This window comes from Hoplias malabaricus, chromosome 17 (assembly GCF_029633855.1).
Source record: "Hoplias malabaricus isolate fHopMal1 chromosome 17, fHopMal1.hap1, whole genome shotgun sequence".
Classification (NCBI taxonomy): Eukaryota; Metazoa; Chordata; class Actinopteri; order Characiformes; family Erythrinidae; genus Hoplias; species Hoplias malabaricus.
The window spans coordinates 24832784-24855703 of record NC_089816.1 but is presented as its reverse complement, the minus strand read 5'-3'; the positions used below and the strand labels follow the sequence as shown (position 1 = coordinate 24855703).

The 22920-nt window shown below is 39.9% G+C and overlaps 1 protein-coding gene across 2 annotated transcripts in view; it reads left to right on the top strand.

Moving 5' to 3' along the window:
* rnf130 (ring finger protein 130) overlaps positions 1-22920 on the top strand; it is a 51248-nt gene that overhangs the window by 12172 nt on the left and 16156 nt on the right. For both annotated transcript variants that reach the window (XM_066649188.1, XM_066649187.1), the window contains exons 3-5: positions 7809-8003; positions 18968-19218; positions 21335-21406. In XM_066649188.1, coding sequence (XP_066505285.1) covers positions 7809-8003; positions 18968-19218; positions 21335-21406 — 518 coding nt within the window. The remainder of the gene's footprint in view (positions 1-7808; positions 8004-18967; positions 19219-21334; positions 21407-22920) is intronic.

Here is a 22920-nt window from a genome sequence, read left to right as displayed (position 1 = left end):
CTGATGAAGGATGTACAAAATGCCCAGTCATCGGCAAAAAGCGTCAAAGTGAGCTATGTCCAGACTGACTAACACATCAGCGTCTTTAGATTTGTCCTTGGAGCCATTCTATAATCTCTTGAATGGGGCTCAGGCCAGCACTGAGCTATGGAGATAAGAATGTCTCGTTTGAAGTGAAATGAACAATTTCTGAAAATGATGCATCTGTGAGTTAGGTACAGAATAGCATAAGAACGTATATACAGTGGTAAGATTGTGTTGTGTGAGTGAGTTTATTTGGTTTTTAAGTTCAGTTTTAGGTGCAGGTGTCTAGAAATGTATCTTTCTATTTCCAGTGCTGCTGAAGCTATCATGCACTTCTGAGCAGGGCATATACCCACATACTTTGACACTTCCATTTCTTACGATTTCTTTTTTAACTTCAGTAAAACAATAAATTAAATAAAAAAGTCTACTTTTTATAACACAGCTGCGCTAGGGCTGTATCTCAATGGTGAGGGCTTGCGGTTGCGCCTCTGATAGCATCTTGTTATTTCCTGTCTTGTTCAGACTTGTCACACGTTGTCAGATCTGTTAAGAACAGCTTGGCTGTGGTACAAGACTCTTGTGAATGTATTCATACTTGCTTCAGACACTGAAATAAGATGCATAAACTTCTTTAAAAACCTTTGTGTGTACTTAATATATTGTTGTTTCCAACACTTACCAGTCCATCCACCTAAATCCCTCAAATGACTTTTGTTTTACTGGGAAGAAACACAAATAAGTAATCTTTCTGCAAATATTAGTTCACATTTTCTCTTATATTATATTATATTATATTAGTTATATATTGCAAATTTATTGGCAAAAAATACATTTGATTCGCTCAAAGAACATTTAATATTTATTATTTCTTCCTCATTTTTAAAAAATAAATAAATTGTAGAGTTATGTCCCCAAGTGTGTTCTCTGAACATGAATATCTACAAATCATGTCCTTTCTCAAGGGCTTCTGAAACTATTAGCAATTGAGTGCTTTTTCAGTTCTTTTTTGTGCTAGCTTTCGTTACCTGCAACAGGTTTGGCTAGCATGGCTAACAGCTAGGTTGTTGTTTGAAAGATCCTGAGATGTTGAATAGGTTTGAAAACAGCACAGCTTTAAGCTGCTTTCATACGGAACACAAATATTTTAAGCTGTGCATTGAGACAAGTAGTTTACTGTGAAGTTCCTCACAGAACCTTAAGTAGCTTAGTGGCTAACAGGGCAGCGTGCACGGGCAGATGCACAGGGTGTTTAAAGTTCAGATGTTCTCGATATTTGAGTACCTTGTAGGCAAAGTTACACACTTCCAGTAGGACAGCAAAAGGCATTTTCATAGTTCTCCCAATATGGATAAAAGACTAGTGTGATATATGTTTTTCTCTTTCTATTGACCTTCATCATTGGAGCTCCCCTCACTGTTATATCTGCCTGGCAAACATGGCAAATACACAGTGTTCCATGTGAAACATACACATGGTGTTCAGTGTGAAACCAGCTTTAGGGATTGTTCCCTCCAACCCGGTCTCAAACCTATTCGTCATATAGTAACATATATAGGGAACTGCAATTTGTGACATAGTCTCATATTTTCAACATTTTATGCGATAATGTCACGATCATAAGTGAATGGGCAATTACCATACAAGCCGTCATATCCGTGCCCCGTGATTTGCAACAGTAACACAAAAACCCCTCCTCATTAAGGTGTCATTACCATTCATTAATACCACTTGTTTTTACTAATTCATTATTTGCTAAAATATCGAAGCAAATAACGGCTAGAGAAATGTCCTTTTCAGTATTAACTTTTTGAAAAGTAGTCAAAATAACGTTAAGTGAAAGAAAGGTTCTCGTTAGAGTTAAAGCCAAAGTCGGACACCAATAATAAGCCTTGCTTAGGAGAAATATAATAAAATACTTTATGCCTTTGTTGGAATAAGAACCTATGTTATGTAATTCGCATTATGCCTTTTTCTATGTTATGAGTAATGATGCATTACTGTCTCATAGTGTTTGTATGGTAATTACCCATACACTTATGATCATGATATTGTCGCATAAAATGTCGAAAATGTGTGACTATGTCACGAATTGCAGTCCCCTATACATGTGACTATATCACTAATAGGTGTGAGACCGGGTTGTTCCTTCACTAATATTGTCCCAAAATTTTCTTGATGCTAGCTACTTTAAAGCAAATATTGGGATTTTACCTATTTACAGACTTGTTGTACACAGTCTCCATTAATATTCATTAATGATTACAGATAATTAACGTATTCATTTGTTGGATGGCTGTTGGGTCTCTTTTACCTAAACTGTGTAAAAGAGAGATGGCCCAAATTTACAGGATCAATTGTTTACTGGTGTTATAATTTTGTTTCATAGTGTCCGGCCATCACACATTTTTAATGAGATTAGTATCAGCTGGAGCAAAGGTTTCTGGGATATGTGTGCCTTCCAGCAATGCATTTACTCAGCCATAGCCACTGTGTACTGGTTTGCCCCGATATTTCAGCTGAGTTTCACTTGGAGGCCTGTTTTCCTAAGGTAATCATTATTGAGCTTGTTTCAAAGGTCTCAACACATTTTCAGCAGAAATAGCACCATGCAGCCTACAACCTCTACAACACTGGAAACATTGTAGAATGACAAATAATTGTACATTGGACAATTTACTTCAGTTCTTGCTGGACATTTGATTTGCGATAGTGTCACTAACTGGTCTGCTCTAAATACAAATAAAAATAATAAAAATGGTGATTTTTGTCATAATGTTTGCATAGTTGCAAAGGAGATTCCTTCCTCAATATCACAATATGAGGCAACTGGCAATATGTATTAGCCCAAACACAAGGAATTTAAACCTCCTTGTGCTGATTTATGTCGAACTGCCTTGGGACAGTTATGGCCTGTGGAAATGTAGGTCACTGTTTGACCTGGAATTGTGACATAGAATTTTCCATTCACTGTGTTTGTTTTGGTGCCAGTGTTAGTGTTGCATATTACGTTAACTAGAACAGACAGCCTGTTGTGGCCTTAAACAGACCACAGTGGAACAGCTAATGCAGAACTCCATTATATTTGACAAAGTGTGACCTCAGAGCAAAACAACACACGGTGAACTTTGATAAGCTTCATGAACAGAAGTTTGTTGATGCTCCTTCTAACTATTGAATTAAGCTATTTTATTAGAAACATTTAAATGTATTTATGTATGTGTTATGTAATTCACACTGAAAAGCAAGAAATACAAGTGAATGCTCTGGAGCAGTGGCACATGAGCCACACAGATTCTTGCATGATCAATACAAAGTGTTGACTAGAGGAGTGTGTATATATATATAGCCCCAGTAAAACTGTAACAGTAGTGACTAATGCTCATTAGATGAAACAGTAAATTACTATGCTTTCCTTGGTTTGAAAAACATCCACCAAAGTTAGGAACAGTCACCCAATGGCTGTAACCGCAAACATTGTGATTTCACTCCCCGAGGAGATGAAATCAGGATGGGATGGTAAATGATGGGCGCCAGTGCTTCACAGGACAACACAGACACACACACATTCACTCACACCTACGGACACTTTCGAGTCGCCAATCCACCTACCAACGTGTGTTTTTGGACCGTGGGAGGAAACCCATGCAGACATGTGGAGAACACACCAACAAACATTCACCTGGAGTGGGGATTCGAACCCACAACCTCCGGGTCCCTGGAGCTGTGTCACTGTGATACTACCTGCTGCACCACCGTGCTGCCCCTGGTTGAGCTTATTTCAGTATTATTTTCAGTATTATTATCCATTCATTCATTCATTGTCTGTAACCTTTATCCAGTTCAGGGTCGCGGTGGTTCCAGAGGCTGCTCAGAATCAATGGATGTTAGGCAGGAACACACCATTTTGGGAGCCCCAGTCCTTCGCAGTGTGACACACATTCACACATTCACTCACACACTCACACCTATAGACACTTTTGAGATGCCAGTCCACCTACCAACGTGTGTTTTTAGGCTGTGGAAGCACCCAGAGGAATCCCACGCCAACACAGGTAGAACAGTATTATTATTATTGTTATTATTTATTTATTTATTTATTTATTTTACTTTTTAGTACACTTCAGTAATGTTACTTATTACTGCAATAATTTTGGCTGCAATTATCAAAATTAACACGATATTAAATTTTCATACAGTTCAGAAATATTTCATTCAATATTGGGAAAAGCTGAATACCACCAAAACCTCACAGAAATGTTCCAATTTCAGGGAAAAACCTTCCCATATACAAAGGTTGGACAATGAAACTGAAACACCTGTCATTTTAGTGTGGGAGGTTTCATGGCTAAAATGGAGCAGCCTGGTGGCCAATCTTCATTAATTGCACATTGCACCAGTAAGACCATGTGCATCCAATGGTTCAAACATTGTGTCCTGAAGGCGGTGCTGTGTATCAGGATGACAATGCACCAAGACTGGTGAAAGATTGGTTTGATGAACATGAAAGTGAAGTTGAACATCTCCCATGGCCTGCACAGTCACCAGATCTAAATATTATTGAGCACTTTGGGGTGTTTTGGAGGAGTGAGTCAGGAAACGTTTTCCTCCACCAGCATCAGGTAGAGACCTGGCCACTATCCTGCAAGAAGAATGGCTTAAAATCCCTCTGACCACTTTGCAGGACTTGTATATGTCATTCCCAAGACGAATTGACGCTGTACTGGCCGCAAAAGGAGTCCCTACACCATACTAATAAATGATTGTGGTCTAACATCAGTCAGTTTCAGTTTCATTGTCCAACCCCTGTAGTTCCTTTCCTTAGTAGCAGCTTCTTGACACCTCTGCATCCTCTCAGAAAAAAGCTGTTGAATGGTCTTCTCACAGTGGTGTGAAGGACAGAAATACTTTTCAGGTCTGAAGCACAAATGGAGCTTGATCTTCTACTGCTTACAAAAGGCAAAAAACTTGAAATTTCAGTTTCATTGTCCAACCCCTGTAAGTAAAAATGTTAGTAAGAAATGTGGATGAGCAAATTTCTGTAAACTACTGGACATATACTTTACAAGATGATGTGGATTTGAAAACCTAGTAAGAGATTTTGGAGATTTCAGAGAGACTGCTGTCAGGTCCCTCATTTAGTTTGACTGCAAGAGAGAGAGAGAGAAAGCAATTAGGATATTGGGTTCTATCTGGGCTTCATTCCAGGAAAATAATCTTTCCATGCCTTTGAAGGAGTGTTTGACCTCTACATCTAGAAATATAGAGCAGTAAGCTGTGAGATGCATATGCTGTTGGAAAATGGTAGTGACGTAAGTGGTTTGGATGCTGATGTCATTAGTCAAGTTTGTCTGGTAGGGTGTTGATATAATTGAGATGGTGTTGACACCGTCGGCCGTTAATATTGGTATTGGTTGGATGTAACTGGGCAGTATTGGTATTGATGATGATGGTGTCACTGGCCAGCATCATTGCTACTGGAGTGTCTGGCAGATCAGGGCTGAATATATGTTCAGGGAGAGACAAAAAGCTCAGCTCAGCTCAGTGGCAGACGGTTAAGTCCCATAACACTTTGCTTCTTAAATATTTATGCAGAAGATACAGTAAAAGTCCAACTCAGTTCCCAAAGGTGAAGTTGACATAAACCTGCACTCAATATCTGACCCCAGGGCACTAATATGTACCTTAATTTAGGAGAAAGCAGACCAGCATCAGTAATTGTACCTTAGAGGCTGCTGCCACCGTGACAAGTGCTGTAGCTTTAAACGTGGATTTTCTTTTCTGTTTTTAAGTGTTTCCAGTCAGAATGTTGAGCAGGTGCAAGTCCTTTGTCTGTCTCTCTCTCTCTCTCTCTCTCTCTCTCTCTCTCTCTCTCTCTCTCTCCCTCTCTCCCTCTCTTTCTCTCTCTGCTTTATTTTCCCTTTTCTGCTTGTTCACCCTTCTTCTCTCTCATCTCTAAGAGATGAATTTGAGTGAATGATTATATAACGTAGCTGTCGAATTTGGCCAACGATCAAAAGCGAGATCTTACCATCTGTCCACACAACTTTTCTGCTGCTCTTTCACTTGCAAAAAACACTCAGCCACTGCAACGAGCCAGCCACGCTTTCGTATGTGGTGACAGTGTCAAAAGTTAAGAGGTAACACTTCACTGAAAACTAACACTCATACTGTTGCATTACACAGCCATTTTATTACAACTGACATCTCTCTACATTGCCTAGTTATGCACCCAACTTAACGTATTTGGCCCAAACCAAAATTTAAGACCTATTTATCAGAAATTTGACAAATTCTGACAATGAATGACAAAACATATAATACATGTTCCTAAAATTATTATTTTCTCAATAAGCATGATGCTAGTATACAGTTTTGGATAACTACAGTAAATACACAGACATATACGCAGTATAACAAAGTACTAGATGTTTTGTGAGCGTGGAGAATAAAGTTCATATCATATGGATTTGTAAAATCAACAGCACACGTGATTTGTCAAAATTAACCCGAAGATAACCTCAAATGACACTGTACTGCTACAGGGAGAGATTTGGAAAGGGTTAAACCAACACATTTACACAGACAATACCACTATTTACTGTAATAATGTTATGTTTTTATTGTAATATTAGAGTTTTGTTTGTTTGTTTTATGAAAAACTCTTAATGCTCAGATACATGCCTTTTATAAGTCTCATTTTATCAGAATGGCTTTAACTTTTGTCAGTATTGTATGTTAGAAAATAGGTCTACAGTATGATGTTGGCCAAAAAAACGTGCATTTTATTGTTATTCTATTCATTTATTGTCTGGTATTATTATTGTAAGCAGTTATAGTAATGTTCACAAATTGATGCAGTGGATTTTGCTTTCAGACTGATGATGGATCAGTGTATTTTTACATCAATAATGCTACTAATAATCAGAGTCAATTGCATATTAAAGAGAACTGCATTTCTATTCAATTTCCTGAAGCTACAGAGAAACATTAGCAGCGAGTAAACCTTAGAATTTTAGCTTATTTTTTATCAGCACTGTGTGTTGGTTATTTGTTTCTTTAATAAGTTGTGGTTGAGTCCTCATGGCTAAACGTTTTGGTTCATCATCCTCTGTGTGTTCAGGAGGAAGTGGTGAGCGCCTGAGGAGGTTTTACTGCCCAACGATGAGTCAGAAATTACAGGCTTTATTTTACAATGTCTGAAGGACACATCAGCTTATGTGTCTGTGTGTCTGTGTCTGTGTGTCTGTGTCTGTGTGTCTGTGTGTGTGTCTGTGTGTGTGTCTGTGTGTGTGCGTGTGTATGTGTGTGTGTGTGTCTGGTTTCACATACTCACAAACATACAAAACCACATACAAACGGAAAGTCTCTTCCTGAAGATGATGAATATTTGAGTTACTTACTGTATGTAATATGTAGTTATTGGTTTGCAGAGTGCTGTTCCAAAGCCAAAGCCATCATTAATTTAATTCCGGGCAAAATATGATATTTCATAATATATCATAAATTAAGTGCTAATCACACAAGCTACAACTACAAAATATAACATCAATTTCATCATTATTTCATCTGTCCTCCATTTGTCTTAGTCCCAGCTCCCATTTATTTCAACTAACTTGTTTTGAGAGGGATTTTAAGAGATAATATTTCCTAAAAAAACTCATTACACAGTTCTAAAGACTGGAATAGGAGATAGCAGTCCATTTCTGTACTCGTCCATTGTTTTATATGCTCTGAGTTTGACTGAATTAATTTATTCTCTCTCTCTCTCTCTCTCTCCACAGTGGTGGACATGCAGGGCTGTTGTCCATGCACTCGTTTCGTGGTCCCACCAAAGACCACTCAGTGGGTGGCCCTGCTGCAGCGTGGTAAATGCACGTTTAAGGAGAAGATCCTGAAGGCTGCAGCCTTTAACGCCTCAGCCGTGTTAATCTACAACAACAGCTCCAAAGAGGACACGGTCACCATGGCCCACGAAGGTCAGCTCCTTTCCCCTTTCTGTTATGATTCCTTTATTAATAGAAAATATAAATATAAAATTAAAATATCTTTCTTAAAGTATATGTTCTGAATATAGTGCTTTGTTTCCAAGCAACTATCACACAATGAGAGAGCTAGAGATAAAGAGTGTAGAATGACCACGAGGGAGGGAAAGAAAAAGAGAGAGAATACGGAATACTATATTAACCATTGAATGCTGGGTTCTGGCTGGTGATGACAGAATCATACTGCAGTTGTATATGAATAATTTCTGACCCATTGTTCATTGAAACAGATGTTGAAACTGTGTGAAAAATACAGATTCCAAATTCCCATCCACACCACATTCTTTCTTAAGAGGAGGACATTTTAAAATGATTTCAATTTGAGTTTGTCGTTTATATTTTTCCCATGTTGTTGTCAGATCGGTTGCACATTTTGAGTGTATGTTCTGAGTAATCAGGGAAGACAGATGAAAGAGGACAGAAAGGAGGAATGATGGCTGTGAGGGATAAGGACAGAGGGGTGCTATCAGGCTGGATCGATGGGGAGGGTAAATATAGCAGGAGAACATCACTAATTCACTACGTCCTCTACCTTCACCAGTGGGAATTCTCGGCCGGAGCTGCTGTTGCTCTCTCACAGCTCGGGAATATTGGAATACTGGTATTCCTGAAAGCACTGGTGTGGTGTTTTATTCAGTCGTGCTTATTCGCTTGGATTTATTTAGTGCTTTTGGATTAGCCTTTTAAACGTAGACAAAATAGACTGTGGATCTGTTCTGAGAATTCTTCAGTAGGCACAAATAACTGCCATCTGATATGAATGAGAGAAAAACAAATGAATGACTTGTTGAGTTAAAAATATGCTGGACTTCTGGTTTTATTCCAGAGTGGGGCTTTCACTGAGACAATAAAATGTATTCTATGACACAGATATTTGCAACGATCACATCACCAACCAATGCAGAGACACTCTGTGATAATCAAGATTCAAGACTGCTTTTATTGGAATTTCTCTACATATATGGACATAAGAAAAGGACATACACTTGTTTAATTTGCCTTTTTAAAATGCCTTTTTATTATGGCAAACATCCATCCATCCATCCATTATCCACCGCTTATCCGGGTCCGGGTCGCGGGGGAAGCAGTCGGAGCAAAGAAACCCAGACCTCCCTCTCCCCAGCCACTGCCTCCAGCTCCTCAAGTGGGGATACTGAGGCGTTCCCAGGCCAGTCGAGACATATAGTCTCTCCAGCGTGTTCTTGGTCTGCCCTGGGGCCTCCTCCCCGTTGGACATGCCCGGAACACCTCTCCAGGAAGGCGTCCAGGAGGCATCCGAACCAGATGCCCGAACCACCTCAACTGGCTCCTCTCGACGTGGAGGAGCAGTGGCTCCACTCCGAATCACTCCTGGATGTCCGAGCTCCTAACCCTGTGTGTAAGGGAGAGTCCAGACACCCTGCGGAGAAAACTCATTTCAGCCGCTTGTACCCGCGATCTCGTTCTTTCAGTCACTACCCAAAGCTCGTGACTATAGGTGAGGGTTGGGACGTAGATTGAACGGTAAATCGAGAGCTTTGCTTTTCTGCTCAGCTCTCTCTTCACCACAACGGACCGGTACAGAGCCCGCATTACTGCTGACGCTGCACCGATCCGCCTGTCAATCTCCCGCTCCATCTTTCCCTCACTCGTGAACAAGACCCCGAGGTATTTAAACTCCTCCACTTGAGGCAGGATCTCACTTCCAACCTGGAGAGAGCACTCCACCCTTTTCCGACTGAGTACCATGGACTCGGACTTGGAGGTGCTGATCCTCATCCCTACCGCTTCACACTCGGCTGCAAACTGGTCCAGCAAGAGCTGGAGGTCCCGGCTCGATGAAGCCAACAAGACCACATCATCTGCAAAAAGCAGACATGGAATCCTGAGACCACCAACCCGGACACCCTCCGCCACTTGGCTACGCCGAGAAATTCTGTCCATAAAAATTGTGAACAGAACCGGTGACAACGGGCAGCCCTGACGGAGTCCAACTCCGACTGGAAACCAGTCGGACTTACTGCCAGCCATACGAACCAGACTCCTGCTCTGTTTGTACAGGGACTGGATAGCTCGTAACAAAGAGCCCAGTACCCCATACTCCCTGAGCACCCCCCACAGAATACCCCGAGGGACACGGTCAAATGCCTTCTCCAGATCCACAAAACACATGTAGACTGGTTGAGCAAACTCCCACGCACCCTCCAGGATCCTATCGAGGGTAAAGAGCTGGTCCTGTGTTCCACGACCGGGGCGGAATCCGCATTGTTCCTCCTGGATCCGAGGTTCAACTATCAGTCGGACTCTCTTCTCCAGTACCCCCGCATAGACCTTACCGGGGAGGCTGAGGAGTGTGATCCCCCTATAGTTGGAACACACCCTCCGATCCCCCTTTTTAAAAAGGGGAACCACCACCCCAGTCTGTCAGTCCAGAGGCACTGCCCCCGATGTCCACGCGATGTTGCAAAGACGTGTCAACCAAGACAGCCCCACAATATCCAGAGCCTTGAAGAACCCGGGGTGAACCTCATCCACCCCTGGGGCCCTACCATAGTATACTGTTATGTCCGAGCTGCAGTTAGCCGATTCCGTACTACTCTGCACTCTTCAGCTTGCTCTTTCATCAACCCGGAGCTGTCAGTGAGAGTGTTTTCGGTGGCGATGTTCTTCTGGGTTTGCTTTGTTAGGTTTATATCTGATTTGTTAGTATAGAGCAGAGAGATGGAGAGAAACTGTATGTGTGTGCATAATGTAGCAAAGTGTGTGTGTGTGTCTGCGTGTTTTGGGGGATGGTATTTGTGCATGTGACAGATGGAGGCTGATGGATTGAAAGTTAAAGGCTGCTGGAGGAAACGGGTGATATGAATGTCAGATGTGTGTGTGTGTGTGTGTGTGTTAGGACATATGAAGCTTCAACCTCACCAATTAGCATGGTGCTAAGAGCATGCCTGGTCACAGTTTTCAACTCCCAAAGACTTACGATGCATAGATCTGAAGGTGGTGATTTGTGTGTATTGATCTGGGAATGGCAGAATCATCAATATAATAAATAATGAATATGAAATAAAGTATAATATATGTCCAAAAGTTTGTATGAACCTGCTTCTCCAACACATCTTTGAAATCAAGGCTATTAATAGGTTTGCTCCAGTTTTGTTGTTCTATCTGTGTCTAATCTTATAAAGATATATCACAATGTATCCACCGTTGACAGACTTAAGAGAGTTAGAAGTTTGTGTTCTCCTCCAAGCATATTGACATGTCTGGTGATGATTCATCAGTGGCCATTTGAAAAGATTTGGTGGTGCTGTAAATGTGTCAGAGGAGGCATGTGCTAGATTTCACACTCAAAAGTACAATTCAGTCTGAGAATGAGACCTAGCATTTGTCACACAAGCGCCACTGATATTTCAGTAATGAGGAAGCAGAGTCATCTACATTTTATTTGAATTATTTAACATGGTGGAACTGATGGATACACTGTAAAAATGCTATAGAACATTTCAGTTTAACCAGTTTTAGGCAAATAAAATTAGCAAATATTGTCAGTGACTTGGTTATCTTTGTCTAATTAAAAAGAATAAACTTCATTAAAAGATTTGACAAACGCAGGTTGCAGGTAAAAAAAAAACAGGTTTCAAGCTTTATTTGAAGAATTAAGGCTTTCCAAACAAGCCCCACATCCAGGCATGCCTGACCATCCTTGAAAATCCACAATATTTATACCCTTATTTTGGGCATGGAGTGGCTTCTTCTTTTCGTTCCCAAATACACTACGTGTATTTAGTATATCACTGTTTCAGGCTTCCGGTGTGTTTTTTTTTCACTATTATTAGTTATGGAATTTTGCATTAAACATCATTATACTTTTAATTAGTGTATTTCCATGTTTAATAACTAAGTCAATGTTTTAGCAATTTAGTGAACTCTGCATGGTTAATTAGGGCCTGTTCACAGTACTGCAGAAAAGTAATGAGTATTCGCAAACGTCAGACACTAATCGTGTCTTGGCTGAGAGTTTGAGATGTAAAACGGGACATTTTTTACCAAAACGTATCTTAATATTGAGGAAACTGACTTTGAGACCTTTCTGAAAAGGTCTTAGTACAAATTCACCTGTTTCACCCTGTTTATAAGTAACTAAATCACACACACACACACACACACACACGAAAACGCATTCTCTGAAATTAGTTACGTAATAACAAGGTGAAAGTGCATGCTAAGAAGTTGCCTTTTTATTCTACAGTTAATTTTCAAGGTCTGGAAGTGTGTATGTGTGTATGTGTGTATGTGTGTGTGTGTGTATGTGTGTATGTGTGTGTGTGTGTATGTGTGTGTGTGTGTGTGTGTGTGTGTGTGTGTGTGTGTGTGTGCACGCACAGTAGGCTTCTTAGACTTATCAGACATGATGCTAATATTTTGACTTCTTTTGCCAAAATGCAGTCATTGCGTCATATGGCTTTGTGATAATCACAGGGTATGTGTTTGTTTGTTTGTTTGATGGTATAGTGACGGAAAGGTGTGTGGTCAGCGCTGCATTGTTGTTTTGGCTGGCCATTCTATGATATGTTTTATGTTAATAAATGAACAATAGAGGCCCAACAGGAATCTGCCAGAAGACCTGATAGGGAGAAGTTGACTCATAACGAAGCTTAAACCCGGTCCTTCCTCTCTTCTTGTCTGAAACCAGGCTCTAGTGCTTAGGTCTTGTTTTGATTTTGTGGACCACTAATGGAAGCATTTGTGCTAAAGATGCACAATAATTGAATTGTAGCCCAGTGCTGGTAACCTGTACGTTTGATGTACTTATCTCCTGATGCTGAGTCATAACAATGCTGATATATACAGATCCTTAAAATATAAAAAGTGTATCAAAACTGTACCTAGATTATCATATTATTAAAATGTCCTCCTTGTGCATTTACACTCATTATCCATCAGATAGACTGACCGTATATGTTCACAGTGCTGCTCTTCATTACAAACTGTAGTCCGTCTGTTGTTCAGCATACTTATTGTAAGCCAATTTTCACACTGTTCCTCAATTGCCTGGAACCCAACAGGACCATCCAACCCTGCAGGGACATTGACATGGTGGTAGAGGGTGTGTTGCTTGTGTGAGTGTATTAGACACATCACAGTTGCTACAGCGCAAACGTCAAATCAAAATATATTTTAAAAATGTCAAAAACTAAAAACTCTTCTGTATTTTAAATATTTAAATGCAAAATCTGTTTGATATGAATCTGTTTTCATTGTTCATTCTTAATCCTCCTGAATATTGTCATTTATAAATTTATATAGTTTGTATTTTGTGTAAAGCACTTCAACTATCTGTTACTGCTTACGGTGGGTCCGGAGCCGGAATCATTAGACGCAAGGCAGGAATGCAGCATCATTATTATTATTGTCTTGCCCAATGCCAAGAGGTGGATAGAGAGGTAGAACTTCCCCAGATATCCAACAGCAGTACCTGACTTCACATACTCACTGATGCTTTTCAGGCTGAGCACAGTCACACCCCCATTTCCAGATAAGTAGAAGCTGTTATTGGAGCAAAACTGCGACAAAACATCGTATTAATACCTTTGACTTCAGAAGAATGTATGCTATAAATTATTATCGACACTTCTTAGTGTTAAATCCCAGAGGTGTTATCTGAGTTCATTGGAAGGCATGTCACTGAAGCGGTGTTCATGCTGCGTTATGATTGGCTGGGACTTTCAGTGTCTCTGTATCTGGATACAAAGGAAAGGATAAGGCACTTTATTCCGAGACTGCATGTGGTGAAGGTGTCTTCTGTGAATCTACACAATTTTGCATAGTCCGCCCTTTTTTTTCCTCTTTCTATCCTGCGTTCTCTAGTCCCCCCCTTGAAGCTCTATTTAAGCTCAGTGGGCTTTGGTCAGCGTTCTCTGGGCTAAAGGGCACCTTGGTGGGGTTCCACTCAAACACACTGATCAATAACTGAATGACTTAACCTTTAGAGACAGGAGCAGCAGATAATGAATAAAACAAGCACCTTAGAGGTGGTAAAGAGAGCTTTATCTCAGTGAATAGCTGACATTAGGAGATGCCTGTATTATGCTATTTTCTGTTTTATCTTTGAATTTTTTTCTGATCCTTGATAAAATTTCTTCACTTGACATTAAAATGTTATAAATGTCTTATAAAGTGACCCATACAGGCCATAAATGCAGCGTTAAAGCCTTTCTGCTTTGACCTAACTGCGTTTTGCAGGATTACATTTGCATTGCTGTAATGTTCTGTTTAGTGCCCAAAGATATTGCAGTAAATAGTACATAATACTTTTTACACTATCTCATTCATTCATTCATTATTGTCACGGGGACGTAAAGGGTGGACTAACGGAGGCGGACACACTCGCTACAACACAGATAATTTATTATAGAAATAACAAAACAAACGGACTTGAGGAGAAACACGAAATAACACGACTTAGAACATAGGAAAAGAGCACAAAACAACACTACGGGACTGGGGCATGAAGCGTGTAAGAGAACGACAAACAAAAAAAACAACAACAAATGACCGATGACAGGAAGTGACAACAACGGAACTTAAATACATGAACAAACAAGAGACACCTGACACAGATAACGAGGGAAAATGACAAGGAGGCGGAACAAAGGTGGGACAAAGGCGGAGACATGGACAATAACAGACAGATAGAGCCACATGGCGGGGGAAAACAAACAAGATAGGGCCAGGATGTGACAATTATCTATAACTGCTTATCCAGTTCAGGGTCTGAGCCTACCTGGAATCATTGGGCAAGGTGGGAATATATCCTGTAGGGGGCACTATATCTCTGTGAGCTAGAATAAAAGATATAAACAATCTCAATAAACACTCCTGTATAATGGAGTTGATGATAATAATGTAGAACACTGATAAACACTCATATAGATTAGAAGATATATGTCCAAAAATATACTCAGTGAATGCACTTTTATGGTACAGTATGGTGTTTAAGTCTATAACCAACATCAGTAACACCACTAAGATGAGATATTAGTCCATAAAAGAAATAAATAAGCATTCATATTCGCTATAATCTGAGCAATCAATGCAGCATTTTCTACACAAAGGGGAAGGAAAAATGACTAAACTTTATGAAACTCCTGTTTCAGTGATGAAACTAGGGACATTGAGTTATACTGCAAACTGCTGTCTCCCTTCCTCCAAGAATGGAGAAGCAGTAGAGCAGAGTTGAAAGCAAATTCATGAGCTAATCTGAAGTCCCTGTACACTGTCGTTTGAAGTGCAAAATACAAATGTTTTAAATCATAAAGAAAACCAATGTGAATGTTATATTCATATGAGCTTTTCAGGTGTTCCATTTGTTCCATTAAACCTTGGAGAGAATCAGACAAGGAGGCAAGGCAACAAGAAGTGCACTCTATCTATATAAGATGCATCATGAAATCAAAATAACTCATTTTATCTCATGTTGTCAGACTTTGGCAGATTGCAAAATAAAATCTGAATTGTTTTATTTGTTTGTGGCTTGGTAGGTGCACCACATTCTTAAATAAATGTGCGAATGCATTTAAATATAGCTTTTTCATAATAATTTCCTGTTATGCTTACTTTGCTACTCGTCTGCTGTCATTGGTTTCTATTTGCTTTTTTCGGTTACTTGTTTTGTACGATACGTTTGGTGACATTGATGAGCAGCAGCTAAAATGAAGGATGATTGCTGTAACAGGCTTTAACATTCGCTTTTGCAACAGGGTCAAAAACCCCTGGCATTTCAGAAAACAAATAGCTGTACTTCCCCTGCCCTTGTGACAAAAACCGTAACACAATCACTGTAAACACACTCCTCTGAGATGAGCAAGAGTAGTTTGACTGATGGGCAAAAACCTCGACTCTGATCATTTCCTGGCAGTTGTCCTCTTTTTAAGCTTTTGCTTTTGATTGTGAGGTGATGCACTTATGTTTTAAAAAGAAGTGATTCTAACACTCGAACTCTGAGTAATATCGCGCGCACTCCCACTCAGGCCTGTGTTCATAGCCGCACACACACCCACTGTGTCTCACTCTGAACACAATGGAGCGTATTGTTTGGAACATTGTGAAAATCCCTTCTTTCAGCTGTCTGCGGATGTGTTGATTTCGGTGTTTATTTCTGTGTTTGTGAGCGTTGTATAAAGCTGTTGTTTTTGGAGCTGAAGCTCATGACGAAGTGTAGCGTCACTAATCTGCTCTGTCAGTCACTACCATCACATTTACTGGCTGACAGAGCTCTTGTTAACCGCTTACTGTAAACCTCACTGTGTTTCAGTTAGAATGTGACCTGAGTAGAGGTACGTACACGACTTGTCCATTACATCAGAGTTTCGTTTTTATTTAATGGGTTGCAAAGAAAAATAATAAGTACATTACTGAATTCTAACAAACCCATGGTCTCGGCTTTGAATTCTGCTGTAACCCAGAGTGTGTAGTTAGCCCAGTTAATTATATAACAGCTGTTATACTTCAAGGGTGAATCCCATTTCTTATATTTAACCCATCCCTTGTTTTCAAGTGTCATTCTTAGCATTCAGAGGCTACAAGTGGTGTTTTAAGGTAGCTTTGCTTTTTGGATTTTAGCTAAATTTAAAGTGGCATACGCCTTCGGAAGTGTTCGACAATCACATTGTCACCCACACATAACTCTTCTGGGAATTCAACTCCTTATTCATCAGCTATTTTTTGAACCTTCCTGTTATTTATTGCAGTAATGCCAGGTGGCATAATGTAATTGATTCACCTTTTAAGGTGGAATTGGAAATTTAAGAGCAAACTGCCATGCTATCAGAATACTAATGATGTTTGTGCTTGTTGTGAAGAATTAACACAATTAACTGTGATGATTTGATTGTTGTTGTATAGATTTTAAAGGAGAAAATACTGATGTGTTGGGTTTCATCCTGATTGTGTATGTTGTAGTGGCGTCGTAAAGCAAATAGGCCAACATCAGTTATATTTCATTTCATAATGTAGTAAATGTTCAGAGTTCGTGTTCACAATAAAAATGGATCAGTGGACAAAACGTGGGTCACTTCGAAACAAACAAATAAATAAATAAATCGCCCCTTATATGATGTGAATTCTGAACACACCATTAATGTACTCTCCATAGAAAAAAATAATGAGATGCTCTGGAAAATCTGTGAATGGCCCTTAGGTTACCATGCCCCAAGCCAAGCATTGACAGGGGGGATAAAGCCCTCATACTCATTGCTCCACACACCCCCACCCCCCACCCCACCAAAACATTGGCCTGTGGATCAGTGGATCTGCAGTCTCTGGAGTGATGGTGCTCCATCAAATACCTCTGGGATGAGCTGGAGTGGCTTTTGTGATCTACAACTAATCATCCAACATTGGAACATAATGTCACCAATGATTAATGTGGCTGAATGCCATAGCATAACTATATCCCAACACCGAGGGCAGTGTGCACTGATAAGGCATGCAGGTTCTGTCCTAGGTTTGACCTTAACCTCTGTAGTGGACTAGCCCTGACCTCTTGCACTAGTTCAATTGGACATTTAGTAGACTCTGGTTTGTGTTTATTAAATCTGTGTTGCCCTTAGTGCTCTTGTTCTGTTTTAAGTACAGACTGTGTGCCTCTGTCATCACCGAGAAGTGTTTTGTATCACGTCTGTCCCTCGTAATTCATCCCCAGCCTTTGCCCTGCTATCTGCTGCTAGAAAGCTGCCAAAGCAGATTTGTCAGCGTCATATCTCAGCGCTGACCGTCAGGAGCGGACACTCAATCATCCGCAGAGACCGATTTAATGTTCCTAACTGCCACTTCTGGATCACATCAAAGAATACTGCCTCAAAGGGACGTCACCGTTCCATGGCCTTGCCGGCTAAATCACCTCCAGCTCCACAAACGATTTAAAACGTGAGCTGCTTTGGTCAAGGATGCTTTTGATAGAGCTCCAAGTCTGGACTGTGGTCTTAATCAGCTGTTTTAACAGAAGCAGTCTGAGATAAATTGCTTGGAGATTGAGACTCATGGACAAGGCCTTATTAAACACAGATGTTAACCTTGCCTGGCCTTTATCTGTTGTCATGACCCTTGAGGCAGGTCTAGAGTAGATTTAGCACACCATGTGGGGGCTTCTCTGAGATACAAATCCCTTTATCTTTAGGGTGGAATGTGGATGTGTGAGGAGGTCTCTCAGGGTGGGTCCCAGTTATTTATGCATGTGTCACTGCAAGCTGCCATCAGAAATGTATATTGTATTCAATGTGGTTTTAATATATATTTCTAAAAAAATATATAAATATATATATATAAACAAATGCTTTTACGATTGCTTTTGTGTTTCACATATACACAAGCAGATTTGTGCTCTCTAACAACTCTTGTGTCTATGACTATGTCTCACACACAGACACACACAAACATGGTTTTGTTTATGCGCAGTCCAAATCAGAAAGAGTACTCAGATCAGGTTCCGGTTGTGTGTTAACACCTCCTTTTCCGCTTGCACTGCGTTGTGGGGACAGTAGTGTGCATCAATACCATACTATTTTTAGTATTCACTGTGTATACTGCATTGTTACTACACGGCACGTATATATCGAATCTTGTTAGAATTAGTGTTAAATCTGTTTCTAAATGAATATAAATAAATAAATTCTGTTGCATCATTCATATTGTGCATAACAAATATGGGTTACATATTTACATCAGAAGTGCAATAATAATAAAAACTATAATAATGATTGATGTGCTATGTAGTAAATTCTGGTTTCCTAACAGAAGGAACTGAAAACTGAATGTATCACCCTGACTACACTAGAAGTACCACCCAGTGAAAGAGTCAGTGTACTCCATGTTTATGAGGAATATATAATCACTGCCCCTGGTTGTCCATTTTCCTGCAGGAACTGGAGATACAGTAGCAGTGATGATCACAGAGTCCTTTGGGAAGGAGGTACTGTCGCTGCTGGAGAGGAATGAGACGGTGCTGGTATCTGTGCTGGTCGGCCAGCGAGGTCCAGCCAAGAACTTAAACCGTGGATCTCTAGTGTTCGTCTCCATCTCCTTCATCGTCCTCATGATCATCTCCTCCGCCTGGCTCATCTTTTACTTCATCCAAAAGATCAGAGATTCAAGTGCCAGGGACCGCAGCCAGGTAAAACACACACACGCACGCTACGCACGCACACACACACACACACAGAGAGAGAGAGAGAGAATAAATTAATTCAATCAAACTCAAAGCCTATAAAACCACAAGGGTTAATTTTTATAAACTAACGCATCAGGTAGGACAACACTGGCTATGGACTAAAGCCTTCTACTGTAGAGCACAGTAGTGGACTAGAGAGAGAGAGAGGCAGAGAGAGGCCCAGCTTTAGGGCATGTCTTTGAACATTAGCAAGTTAGCAAACCACAAACAACCCTTATTTATTGATGCGAAAGACACATTGAAAATGTTCATACAAGTGAGCACACACACACACACACACACACACACACACACATACTGAAACTTTTTTTTCCATTTTCTAATATCTGTAATATCTGGCCTAAGTAAACTTCAGGCACTTTGAGTGTGTGAATAAAACTCTGTGTGGGGGGGTTGTGTGTGTGTGTTTGTGTGTGTGTTTTTAAGTTTGATGCAGTAAATGGCTCAGGCTGTTCAGCTCATGAAATCTTAATGAAGATATGCTGCTATCTCAGCGTCTGCCTCTTCTCTTTTGGCTACACACACACACACACACTTTCACCTATCTATAGTATTGACCTATTTTGCTCTCCGCCTATATGACTGATTCCTTTATTTTATCTTTGCTACAACTGACACTCGTGTGTGTAGCTTGTTTTTTTACTTATTTATTTTATTTTTTGTTTCATGTTGTTCTTATGTTTTTCATATGTATTTCATTGGCTGTAGAACAGCTCTAGAGTGCCTACAGGAAAATGATGTAGTGTATGGGGTTTGTCCCAAGACTCACCAAATATTTTATGATATAAAAATAGAGCTGTCACTGTTACACATTAATGCAGGAAATTATTAACCCCAATATTTTTGGTTTAATCAGGTTCCTGTTTACTGTTTACTAGCTTGACCCTTCAAGCCACACATAGTACCAGTCTGAAGCCTAGCGGCTCATCCAAAATTGCACAGCTATATGTCTTAGTAAAGAACTTAGAATTTCGAATTTTGGAGATATATTTTGGATTTCATATTTTTTAAGATTTCTTTTTACCAAATTATACATCTCAGTGCTTTCCTGTTCTCCATGGATCCATTCAATTGCTTGGTGTTCATTCCCATGTCTTTCTTGATGGTGTCTAGCCAACAGTTATTTGGTGTTTTTCACCTTTTACGATGGACCATTCCGTGTAGTATCTTCTTTTCCAGCAAATGTGCCCTCGTTACCTGTCCACAGTTGGTCAAATTCTGTCTAGTGATCTTACCTTCCAGGGACACCTCTGGGTTGTTATGTTCCAGAACAGCTTTGTTGGTGACCCTGAATGTCCACAAGATTTGTAAAAGTCTTCTTCAACACAACAGCTCGAAGGTGTTGATTTTTCTTCTGTCTGTTTCTGTCAGTGTCCATGTCTTGCAGCCATATGTTGCTATTGGGACCACTTCTTCATTGTTCTTTTTCATTGTTGATCTTTCTGTCCACTTCCTTGTTGGCAGTGGTCATGACATTGATGTTCAGGTTAAGTCCCATATTCTAGCTTTTTTTTCTTTCAGTTTCAGAATCAGATTCTTCTGACCCTTCTTGCACTCTGCCACGGGGGTGGGATCGTCTGCATGTCTCACCACCCCAAATGTTCCTATAAGTCTCATGATCCTTCCACATAGAGGGTGAAAAGGAAAGGAGAGAGGATGCACCTTTATGATCTTGCACTTATGCACTTTTTGATCTTGAAACACTCTGTGTTCCTGTACCTTTTTTGTACTATGGCTTTTTATCACTGTAGCGTGTGATGTATAATGACGCTATTTCAATTAAATAATAACAACCATGTAGTACATGTAATAATTAGTATAAACATGTCATTATGTTACATATAACCCAGCCCTGGCACTCTGCTCAATCATAACACTGGATTTGTCACTGCCATTTCATTCGGAGAGTCATTGAATTTACAGTACATTTGTTTGATTAATTTTCTTTCTGTCTCTCTTTGTCTCTATCATTGTATCTCTCTCTCTCTCTCTCTCTCTCTCTCTCTCTCTGTCTCTCTCTCTTACTCTCTCTTTCTCTCATACCATCTTGTTTCTATAGCGACGACTTGGGGATGCTGCCAAGAAGGCCATCAGTAAGCTGACCACCCGGACAGTGAAGAGAGGGGACAAGGTGAGCTTGTTTTCTTTTTAGCTCCTCTCCAATTATAATTTCGGATCATAAATATCAGGGAAAAAGCAAGAGGAACATAGAAGTAAACAAACAGCAAAGACATTTAATCAGGTGTTCCATGAATTGGTTGTTTTCCAGCCAAAAATGGATGTGGCTTGAACTGGAAATGAGTGTGAGGTCATCAAGAAGCACTGTAAGGATGACTGTAAAGAAATATAAGGCTTGTGATGTTTATACACACAATAGGGGTATAAGGGTAAAGTTCATAAACAAGCTTTGAAGTTGGCTTGTCAAAGTGTGTGTGGTGTCTATATTATGACTGTAAATTTGTCTGTATGTGTGTGAGTAATTGTGAAAGAGATGTGACATTTCAGTTGTGGCAGTTAAAAAGGAATGTGTTAAAAGATTCATTACAATAAATGCTCAAAGCTTGGAAAATATTTCCCAAATCTCTAAACTAATGGCATTATTTGGGTAAGGACACTTAGTCAATAGTTTCTGAGAAAAGCTGCATATAGTGTAGACTAAGCAATAATTATTTGCTTTTTAGGAGTTTAAAACACAAGAATATTTGCTAAAACCAAAATAAATAAATAAATGCATAGTGTTATGCATTGCATCTTCCTTAGTTCTGAATAAAAGCTCAAACTCGACAATATAAACTCGAGTGATAACACAAGACAGAAGAGTGAGATAGGTTTAAAATATGACATGACAGGTCCCAATAAACCCAGGCATTAAGCTGGTGAACTTAGCTATAAAACTCATTAAATTAGAGTGATTTATTTAGATTTTACCAAAGGTTACGGCTATTTTTCAGTGCATTTATATGGTGACAAAAACGTTTGCTCAGTTGTTTTCTGAGAACTGTACTTCAGATCGGTCCAGGGTATAGATTATATGTTTCTGTGAAATTTCTTGGTTCTACCTTGAAATCTGTGGGACAAGGATCATTTTATATTTTGAGCTTAGAATTATAACAACAAGGAGATTACAAAGTACCGTAACCTGGCATTTCAAAACCATCTTAATTATTACCTTTGGGCTTGCTGGTGACTAATAGGTGAGGTAAATATTACATGACCCTTGCAGAGGTTTTCACATATTTGAGGTGAGTGTGTCCCTTTATTAGAGTCAAGAAGAGGGCAGTCTAGATCATCCACCTGTAGAAATCCAGTGATTGCTGAGGCAGGAAGTTAGCAGAGTAAACAGCTGGTAGGAATGAGAGAGAAAGAGAGAGAGAGAGAGATGAATGGAGTACTGTGAGGTAGGTGAGTGAGAGAGATGGAGAGATGGTCAGTCAGTGAGTGCTGATTAGATTGTGGTCAAGGTCAGGCTGACTTTGGTCATGAATAAAACATTAGCATCCTTGAGAGAGTGCAGTTAGAAACTGAAACCTTCCATCTGGAAGAGGTGAGAGAGGAAAAAAGAGAGTGTGTGAGAGAGAGAAAGAGATAGAGGGAGAGAGCAATATCTCCAGGTATATATGGACATTACTGCAGCTGCAGTGAAGT